The sequence below is a fragment of the Triticum aestivum genome, chromosome 6A (genome assembly GCF_018294505.1).
Source record: "Triticum aestivum cultivar Chinese Spring chromosome 6A, IWGSC CS RefSeq v2.1, whole genome shotgun sequence".
In the NCBI taxonomy this organism is placed as follows: Eukaryota; Viridiplantae; Streptophyta; class Magnoliopsida; order Poales; family Poaceae; genus Triticum; species Triticum aestivum.
In genome coordinates, this window is record NC_057809.1 from 144,096,908 (window position 1) to 144,107,944 (window position 11,037).

Below are 11,037 nucleotides of genomic sequence, written 5' to 3' on the forward strand. Positions count from 1 at the left end.
CGCCACTCCCAGAGGCCAGAGACCTCTCTCTCTCTCTCTCTCTCTCTCTCTCTCTCTCTCTCGGGACTCCTCCCCTTACAGCTACTAGATTCTAGAAGCCAACAAAAACAGACGGGGGCGAACCGGAAAAGCAAAACCCCAAGTCTACCACTGTCAGTTCTCCCTCTCTCTCTAGATCTGCGCGAGCCTCGGTTTCCGCGATCGCTGGCCGCGGCGGTTGCTCCTGCTGCGCCGTGCTGCTCCCGCGCGCGCGTGTGCCGATGGTCTGCTAATCCGTGGCCGGAGGGAGCGATGCGGACGGGAGGCGGGTGCCTCGGGCGGGCGGGGGGTCGGGCGCTCCTCCCGCTGCTGTTGATCGCCACGACGGTGGCATTGCTGCCGCGGGCGCTCGCCCTCACCGACGCCGCCGACGGTGAGCGCCCCCCTGGTTGCTGCCTTTGCTCTGCTTGCTGGCTCTGGCTCGGTGGCTCTGGCTGACGGATTGGTTTCCGAGCCGGTTTGAACGGGCTGTGCTTGCTTTGCTTCGTTTGGCTCTACTGATTGTGCAGTTGTTCGGGGGAAATGGGCGATTTGTCGGCGGAGGGGAGGGGAGGGGAGGGGAGGGGAGGTGGCGTTAATTTCCATGCAGCACTCTGGCACCAGTGGGTGGTGAGAAATGTGCTGGGTTTTGGTTTCGCCGATTGATTCAGCTTGGTGCAACAGACAGGTGAGGGGTGGGGGTGTGGGCTTGTGCCGTATTTCTGGAGGTCATGTCGTCACTGAATTTGTGTGTGCCTGTCCGTGGAAGCGACGATGTGATGATATCAGACAATTCGGATGCTCTTTTCGATGTGGAGAGTGGAGGCTGAGAGCGATGTTTTTGGTTCTGAAGCAATGTGGTGACATGTTCTGCAGACTACCATCATTGTCGATGGCAATTGGGAAGATACGTGTCTGCTTTCAGTTAGGATTTGGTTGCAGTGGGAAAAATGCAGGAGAAAGGCGTGCAAGATTGGTTAGGTTGCTTACCGTGGATGCGAGCTTTGATCTAAGTTAAGCTTGCAGTCCCTCGTCGCCGATAGTTAATGCCAACATGGGTCTCAGTGGTAGAAAGCCGTGATGTAAAATGTGGCTAACTGCGTGAGTATTTTCTAGAGAAATGGTCTTAATAGCTGTTTATAGTACAATGCTGGATTGTGTCTCCAAGTACTTGATTTGGCTGTTCCTTTTACACAAGTGGTGTACTTGCAAATGCAGTTGCAATTTGTTTAGTATGTGAATGTATATTTTATGCCTACCGATGTTACAAAGCATTTTGTTTCTTGCTAATGGCTTGTTTGTCCTTCCATTTTTTTGAATGCAGTTTCTGCTATAAATGGATTGTATGTTGCACTTGGGTCACCAGCTCTTCCTGGATGGACTGCAAATGGTGGAGACCCCTGCGGTGAGAAGTGGCAGGGTGTTGTATGTATTGGCTCAAATATAGACGCAATGTACGTCAATTATTCTTTAAATTCCTTTCCCTCGTAGAACTTTATATTTTGGGCTTTTATCAACTCATTGTCTGTAGAAATTTTATTGCTGCAACGATGGGAGGACAGCTGGGAAGCCTAGGGAACTTCACAGCTATAACCACAATGTAAGGGCCTTCATCGTCAATTTTATTCCCTCACTCATGTTTGATAGTTGTATCATCTAATTATTCTGTCATATATTCCATGGGTGTTTGAGAAAAAAAAAACTATGTTTCATGGGTGAATTAATAACTTCTAGGGGTACATGTAATTATAGGCAGAAGTTACGTTGTCCTCTTATCCTGATTGAGTTTTCTGAGTATTTACTCTCCTTTTTTTTGTAGAAATCTTAGCAACAACAAAATCACCGGAACTATACCAGATGATCTACCTGTTACACTGCGGAATCTGTAAGTTCTGTTCTTACTTTGTGCACTCCTTGTTCAAAAAATAAATAAATTGTGCAGTTCCTTTAAGTGTTTCTGATTACATAACGAGATGATCTTTTTTCGTTTCTTGCTGCGCAGTTTTCTCTCGGACAACCAACTCACCGGAAGCATCCCGATGTCGCTATCAAAACTTAACAGTTTAACAGCCATGTAATTTATTATTTCCCTGTAATTAAAAGAGCCACATATTACTTTCCTCTGCAAGCTGTCTCACTCAAGATCTGTCATTCCATCTTTTCTCAGGTCACTCAATGATAACCATCTCGATGGACAGCTACCAGATGCTTTTGGCTCCCTTGTTGGACTTATAAACCTGTAGGACTAACATATTTCTCTCTCTTTTTTGGTACTCGCCCTTAATCTTCATCCAGCTTGCTGATTACATTTGAGCTTTTATCGCAATTCATAGGGATATTTCTTCCAACAACTTCAGTGGTCCATTACCAACTTCGTTGGGAAACCTGTCGTCACTAGTTACGCTGTATGTCTAGCCTACAACTTCTTTCTTGCATTTTTCCTTGTTGGCTACTTTCTTTTTACATTTTCTAATAACATGCTATTTCACAGGCGAATGCAAGATAATCAACTATCTGGGACCCTTGATGTGTTGCAGGGTCTTCCCCTCGGTGATTTGTATATCCACATTCTCTTTGCTGATTTACTTCTATTAGCACATCAAAATATATAAACAGAACATTGTCAATTATTTGATCAGTTAATTGTTGATTTTATAAGAACTTGATTGCTAAACAGAAACTTTCTTTCGGACATTGTATAGACATCCAATTTGACTGCAATTTGATATAATTCTGGACTTGCGTGCAAGTATGGCACACAGTTTCTGCTTATTTAGCATAATCAACCTCGAATTTCCTCAGTCAAGGCTGTACAATTCCACATACTTTAACAATGTATATGTCAGTTACACACTTGGCTCTGTAAGTACATTGTATAATCAGTTACAAAAAATGTAGCAATATTTTTACTGGTTATAAGGAACAGCTCACTAGATGAGTAATTTTGCATCTCTTATTTGAGCCCTTTATATATTGTACCTCCAGTTCTCCTCTGTGCTCCAGTTGTTTATCAGGACAATGGTATATCAGTATTTTGTTTCTTTCCTACAAACAGTTCTACAAAACAATAACCAGCCAGCACCATCTTTCATGCAATGCAGTTGATTTTTGTGATTAATAAAGAATATTGATGTCAGTCAAACTCACTGTCGATCCAGTTTGCAATGCAGATCATTGATAGCTTTGATTTTTGTAATGCATACAAATATATGCGCTTTGTTCTGATAATTTATTTCTCTTTTAACAGAAATATAGAGAACAATTTATTTTCTGGACCGATTCCTCCAAAGTTGCTCAACATACCAAATTTGAAGTAAGAAACATTTTCCCCATTTCAGGTCTATTGATGTCTTCTACAATTTCCTGCACTCGATACTTACACAGCTTATCAAGCAACTAATTATTATTTTTCCTGCAGAAAGGATGGGAACCCATTTAATACCAGCATTGCTCCTTCCACGTCACCCTCTTTAACACCGACAGGCCCTACACCGACACAAACACCATCATCTCCTTCATCCCCTTCAGGAACTCCTTCATCGTCTAATACACCCTCGAGCTCTTCTGGTGGATCCACAGCTCGAGACAGCAGATCATCCTCCGGGAAACACAAGTCTTCAACCCTAAGGACCGTTGGATACGTTTTTCTTGGCATTGTGCTGTTCATAATTGTTGTGCTGCTGGTAATCTTTTGCCTGTCCAAGTACCAAGAGAGACAGTCAAGACATGATTATACAACAAGTCAGGTGGGAAGGGTGCACCAAAGAGTTGAAGAGCCTAAAGTCAAGCAAGCTTCAGCGCAGCCAAGGAACGACGTTAAAAAAGGTATAATTTACTTACCTTTCTATTGTATAATACATCTGTTCTACTCTGTTATTTATATTGTGGTACATGATGTTTCATTAACAGGCTCAGCTGGGGTTCCTGACAGGAAGCATGTTCGTGAAATAAATTTGGCCATACCAGGTACAGATACTTGTAAATCTGACCACTAGTTCATACTGTAATATTGTTGACCTGTTTAAGTCCAAATGTATAATGTAATTTATCAACTGCTGGCAGCTGCTCTTGAGAAGCCTCCTGAAAAGAGAGAAGAGCGTGTAATTAACTTGGAGCGAACAGAGTCGGATATTTTTGCTGTGGAACCTCCGCCACCTCCACCACCGCCGCCGCCACCACCACCAGTGTCCCCACCACCACCTCCACCGCCGCTGCCACCGCCGCCGCCAGTGTCCCCACCACCACCTCCGCTTGTTGAAAAAGTGATTGTTAATCCTATTGTTAAGCCAGAAAAAAGAGCTAGCACCCCACCAAGGGCAGGTCCCTCGACATCTGCAACATCCTTTTCTGTTGCAACACTTCAGCAATATACAAATAGTTTTGCAGAGGAAAATTTAATAAGAGAGAGTAGGCTGGGAAAAGTATATCTGGCAGAACTTCCTGAAGGCAAAGTATGTACAATGTATTCTTCATTTACTCAAGAGGATTTTAGGCTTATTGAAATGGTGTCCTCATCTTCTTTTATCCTATGCAGTTACTGGAAGTTATGAAGATAGACAATGCCAATGGAAGAATACCAGTAGATGACTTTCTAGAGCTGGTTGCGTGTATATCAGATATTAGACACCCTAGCATCCTTGAGCTTGTTGGATACTGTGCAGAATATGGACAGCGGTTACTTGTTTATAACCACTTCAGTAGAAAAACACTACATGATGTGTTACATGAAAGAGAGGATCTAGATAGTGCACTGTCTTGGGGCGCCCGTCTCCAGGTTGCTCTTGGTTCAGCAAAAGCCTTAGAGTAAGCTGCATTCTACTTCAAAATATTTTTTCATGAATGATTAGTTTAGCTTGTTCAGGGGCTGCCTTCATATTTAAAATCGATGCTCTTCTTGCAGGTATCTCCATGACACCTGCGAGCCTCCAGTAGTGCATCAGAATTTTGAGCCAGCCAATGTGCTTCTTGATAATAGATTCTCAGTACGTGTTGCTGAATGTGGACTGTCTGTATTGACGTTGTCAAGTTCTGTTACACAGGTAACCTCAAGTGTTAGTTGTAAATCTTGTGCTTAGGGTGTTTTAGCCTTTTTTGTAACCAAAAGATCTACAACATTGATTAAAAAAAAGAAAATTTACCATGTTTACTTACAACTTGGAACTGTATGTTTTGTCAAGCTCTTAATCCTTTAGTCCTGGTCTATCTGACAATGAGTTCATGGAGGATACCAACTTCTCTTATGTAGAAAAACATGGCACCCCCAGTTCTATTACCACAATGAAACTTGTAAACAAGATCTGTTTCAACAGTACAGTACAAATTCTGAGTCTCGAAACACCCAGTCGTTAACTGGTTGAAATCCTAACAAATTATCCCAAGTACTGACCAAAATAATTAGACTTAAATGCAGAAAACATGATTTGCTGAAGCATCACTAGTCTTCATGAAGTATCATTTTGTTTTCCAGTGACCTTCAGAAACGAGCCATTGCCCCACAGTTGTTCAGTTGATTTCCAGCTTCATCGTGCATGAACATACTCGCATATAATTATGGAGATAATATAGAGCTAGCAAAACTGTGAGCCCCTGACATTGACAGCTATTAGGTCTAGTCTAACAATTTCCTTACAACTAGCTAGTTCTCTCTACATCTTTAGCTATTTTATGCCATGAAAGTCAATTGGAAAAGAAAAAGAAATTTGACTTGATCTATATTTATGGATTAATTATCTGGCAGTTGTTCTTGCTTCTGCACTTGTTTTAGGGAATTCTTGCTTCTGTACTTCGGTGACATGTGCGAATGCATCTGAAACCTATAATATATGGGTACTCACAGTTGTGTTCCTTTTGATTTCAGTTGTCTGGTCGCATGCGAGCACTACTAAATTACGAGGCACCTGAAATCCAGGAATCTGGAACTTTTACTGATCGAAGTGATGTTTACAGTTTCGGTGTGGTGATGCTAGAACTTCTTACTGGTCGTAAACCATATGACAGGTCAGTGATGCAATGTAATTTGCACTGCTTAATCAGGATCCTTTTAAAAATGTTTTTACATCATGCACCTCCACAAAAAATGCGGCGTTCTCATGCACCTATTTGTTATTTTCTTAAAATATGCAGTTCTCGTCCGCGACATGAACAACATCTTGTTAGGTGGGCCCAGTCTCAGTTTCATGACATTGAATCACTAATAAAGATCGTTGACCCTTCTATTCGTGGAGAGTGTTCTGAGAAAGTGTTGTCTCGTTTTGTCGACATCATCAGTCGCTGTATTCCGGTAATTCAATGCTTCCGTTCCTTCTTAGCTAAGCTGTACTTTTGAAGCACAAGACATGATACAATATGTGCTGCTTTGTTATAACTAGCACATCCTTCAGGTTTTTGTTGCTCAGATTTTTCTTTCCAATATGAATACGTGGGGTAAAAGCCATTATTTTCTTGGTGTCCTATAAGCTTGTTCACTATGATATTCCGGTTTTATTTAGCTCGTTTCAGGATGACAGCAATATAATGAGATGAATTTATTGAGCATGTGGCTGACCCGAAATTACTTATGCAGCCGGAACCAGAATACAGGCCGCCAATGTCTGAGATTGTCCAAGATCTAGCAAGTATCTTAAACGCTGCTGGTGAGGAATCAGAGTGATAAGCAAAATCAAGGATGGGCCATATATATCGAACGTTGGCGGCGTAGCCAATGAAGTATATTCAGATGAAACATCTAGCACATTCCGGGGAAACCCTGTCAATATTTTTATTGGACAACACCGTCAACCAGTGTACATGCTGATTTGGAGCCAGAAAGAAAGGAGGTAGTGGTACAGCCCCCATTTTGGGAGGGAGGAGGGCAGGGGGGTTCTCGTTGCTCCCGGGCAGAAGATCCTTGTATTCTAGGCTTCTAGCCATGATTGTATGAGGTGTATCTCTAGTAACCACCTAGAGTATAACTTTGGATAGTTTTTTTTTGTTTTTAACCTATTACCTTGAAGTTAGTGATGTTCGTACGTTTCTCTGCATGCCCGGGTCTCGTCTATCTATGAAGACAAAAGAAATGTTTTTTCTTACTCTATGTACTTTTAGAACTGTTACTGCTGTTGTAGTCTGGTAGATATGCTGTGCAGGGGCGAATGAAGTCCCTCACTTGACATGCAGGCGTTCTCTTCTACTACATATTGACACACAGATTCTACTCTGGAGGCAAAAGTACCCAGTCCGCGGACAATTAGTAAGAGTTCATGCGAAAGTGCTACTGTGAGCATTATGCGAAAGTGCTATTGTGAGCATTAAGCTCACATGCACCCTTTGCTACAGTAAAATTCATTTTTTTGAAGAATGTTCAAAACAATCTGAATTTTTTGTCAACAAACATTGACGGTCACGGCAAAAAAACAAAATCGATGCTCCAAAATACTTTCAAAAACATTTTTTTGAACATGATTTTGTTTTTTTTTCTCTCCAAAAATTGTCATTTCATCACAATTTTTTTTTTGCGAACTCAAAAACTTGTATTACTCAATCCCAGTATCAATACAATCCTCAGCAACTACCTCCAAAACTTCAGGAGGACCTGACCCTAACCAAGTCATAGTACGATTATTAGAACGACCAAAATACGCTAGCTTATCACTCGCCTTATTCTGTGAACGAGCGATACGAGTAATACAAGCTTGATGATGGTTTAGTAAAACCCTAATCTCATTAACCAACGACGAATAAAGTGAACGATCCGCATCACCACCAGTGATCATAGCAACGGCAACAGACGAGTCCATCTCAACTTGAATTGGAAGAGAAGTACGCTGGACCGCCGAAGATAACCCCTCCAAGCACGCATGAAGTTCTGCCTCCAAAGCGTCTCGGCAATATTGTAATGCCCTGCAAGCAGAGAAAATTATTTTGCCAACATCATTGTGCAAGATCATGCCCGCACCCGCATTATCACATGCCACAAAGGCTCCATCTGTGTTTAGCTTAGTCCACCCTTGCTTAGGCTTCTCCCATCCAGGCATCTTTGAACTATGCATATCCCTTTGTCCTTTCTTCTCCACTGTGATGTATGACTTCCTTTTAACTGGGTCGGCACCACTGTCAATCGTGATGGTCCTAAGAGAGGCAAAGTAACTCTGTAGATATCTTACGGATTGACACGCATGTGAAACACAAATCAATGTTTGTTGCAAAAAAATATTCAGATTTTTTTGAAACTTGTTAGATATTTTTTTTCGATTTACTGTAGCAAAGGGGTGCATGTGAGTTTGAGCTCACATACTCCATGTCCTAATGCAGAGACTGGTAATGGGTCAAAAACCACATATACACGTCTTCTGCTATGGATGATGAATAGTGGTTGATGTGATATTTTGTTTGCAGTTTTTTATGGCAATGTGGCCCCTCGTATGTGTGTGTGGTGTAAACCAACTTTATCAAAAGGAATGACTTTATTAAGAGTGAAAAAACCTGTCAATTTCAAAACAAAAAAATTAAAAAAAGTTTGTCAAAAGGAATGACTATGTTAATAAAAGTTAAAAAAATGTGTTACGCCCAAAATTAAAAAAGCAACGTGGTAGCACAGCACGAGTTATTTTTTTTTCTTTTTTCTGGGCTATGTGCCTCTTTTTCTTTTTTCTTTTTGGGGCTATGAGAGCCTCTTTTCTCTTTTTTTTTGTTGCCTTAGGCCTTTCATTTTTAACGGCATGTGCCTATTTTCCTCACTTTTACCTCTCTTTTTTCCTCTTAGATTGGCAGCCGATTGCACGATGGCGGAGCTGGGGGTATTCCTGGGTATTCCCTGGAATACCAAAGAAATTTTGTGCAAAACTTTTTACTACATATATCAATATACATGTAGACTGACTTTGCCCAGCCAATGCCCAGCCCAAACACAGCAACGCAGCGACGCGGGGCGCCAGACGAGCGACCGGGTGTCTGGTCTCGCGCGCGAGTAGCAGACCGAAATCGAATCCCCTTTCCCCTTTCCCTAACCTAGCACTAGCTGAGGCTCCGGCGGCGGCGGCGAGCGATTCTGGTCTGGCGGCCAGCCTTCTCCTCTCGCCTCTCCCTCAGTTCCTCCCCTCCACTCCGACCATCTCCCTCCCCTCCCCAGCTCCCCTCTCCTCCGTCCGGCCCTCTCCTCCGCGGCTCCGTCAAGCGCCAGGCCGGCAGGCCGCCAGTCCGCCTCCGACTTTCCCAGCGCGGCGGCTGCCGGTAGCGCCCTCCATCGACAGTCCGGCCTCGGTTCAGCGCCGTCCAGCAGCAGCAGGCAGCAGGTCCAGCGACAGCGTCGTCCAGCAGCAGCAGGCAGCAGGTCCGGCCTCGGCTCCTCACTTCCTTTGTTTCTTTCCCTCTGTTTCTAACAAATCTGTAGTTTTATTCAGTGAGTGCTTGTAAATTTAAATGCAGTAAACTGAAATTGCAATAACTTCCTTTACTATGTGATTCATTTCTTGTTTACTATGAAAATTGAAGTGTTTGTCCCATGTACATTAGGCCATGCCACATTGTCATTGCCACTGATTTCTATTTTGTTTATGTGATTGTCATGCAGATGAAGAAGAAGGGTGTTAGCATATTTGAAATGTGGGACAAATCTTCAAAGACAAGGAAAATAACTTCTACATCCACACCAACTTCTCTTTCCATTGAGGTTGAGAGCAATCTGCAGCTAGCAATAGTGCAAAGACATGACGAAGCTCCGCAACCGGAGAGGGAGACAACTCCAATTGTAGAAGATGATGAAGCGTTCGATGAAGATGATGAATCAATGCCCCAATTTGAAGCAGATTTGGCAGCTCTGGAACGTGATTCCGGCAAGCGACTTCCCATATCTTCGTATCATGCCAATGACCAAGATAGAGTTAGAAGGAGATACATTGACTTGGGTGTTTGTCAACCAAAGGATCATAAGTTTGAGATCAGAGATTTTAGTGGACATCCCCATCGCTTTTGCCCTACTTGGTTTAAGGATCATAAGTGGCTTGAGTATAGTGTGCAAGAAGAGGCTGCTTTCTGCTTTGTTTGCTACTTGTTCAAGGATAAAACAAAAAGTCCCGGAGGAGATGCATTCATGAACGGTGGGTTTAATAATTGGAACTTGAAAGCTAGATTGAAGAGGCATATTGGTGCTGTTAGTAGTGCTCATGCTGAAGCTCCAGAAAAGTATGATAAGTTCACTATACCTGCAACATCAATTAGGGAGTCCATTGCTTCAAACACCACACAGTACAAGGTTGAAATGTTTGTGGGTGTCATTGATAGGCAACTTCAAGAGCTGAATGCAAGATTTGATGAGGTAAACACTGAACTACTTACTTGCATGGCAACATTCAGTCCACGTGATTCATTTGCTGCTTATGATAAAGAGAAGTTGGTTAGGCTTGCTAGAAAGTTTTATGCTAAGGATTTCACAAATGATGAATTGTCAAGACTTCCATGGCAATTAAGCATGTTCATTTCTCATGTGCGTAAGGATAAAAGGTTTAGCAAGTTGAAGAGTCTATGTGAGCTTCCAGTTTTGATGGTTGAGACAAGAAAGAATGAACAATATTATATTGTTTACAAACTTCTTAAGTTGGTTCTCACTCTTCCGGTAGCCACTGCTAGCGTTGAGAGGGTATTTTCCTCGATGAAATACGTGAAGAATTCACTAAGAAACAAAATGGGTGATGAATATTTGAACAATTGCTTGGTTACATTCGTTGAGAGAGAATTCTTCAGGCAAGTGAAAGATGAGGATGTCATCAATCTCTTCCAGAAAGGGGATCGTAAAGTTATATTGTAATTTCCTTTGCTATTTGTAATTTTTCTTAATTGTTAGAGATATTGCCACAATGATATTTTGCTACTATTATCGATGTATGGTCATTGAGTCATTAATGTTATCATCTTGTTGTACATTTATTGTTCTATTGTGTTGCTTTGGCATAAAGTTTTTTTAAAAGAATACCCAGCAGCAAATTCCTGGCTCCGCCACTGCGATTGCACCCGTGGAGGCGAACCAAATACAGGCAGCCCGATAGA

General features: G+C 42.3%; 1 protein-coding gene across 1 annotated transcript; it reads left to right on the forward strand.

The window, feature by feature from the left end:
• Positions 1-8: 8 nt before the first annotated feature.
• On the forward strand, positions 9-7,090 carry LOC123132531 (protein STRUBBELIG-RECEPTOR FAMILY 3). The gene is made up of 17 exons (XM_044552353.1): positions 9-412; positions 1,343-1,472; positions 1,550-1,618; positions 1,838-1,903; positions 2,021-2,092; positions 2,186-2,257; positions 2,352-2,423; positions 2,510-2,575; positions 3,266-3,331; positions 3,437-3,843; positions 3,928-3,984; positions 4,081-4,469; positions 4,553-4,821; positions 4,919-5,057; positions 5,876-6,015; positions 6,142-6,298; positions 6,581-7,090. Exons 1-17 carry the CDS (start codon positions 292-294, stop codon positions 6,665-6,667), a joined length of 2,379 nt encoding a protein of 792 aa, XP_044408288.1. The 5' UTR covers positions 9-291; the 3' UTR covers positions 6,668-7,090.
• The last annotated feature ends 3,947 nt before the right edge of the window (positions 7,091-11,037 follow it).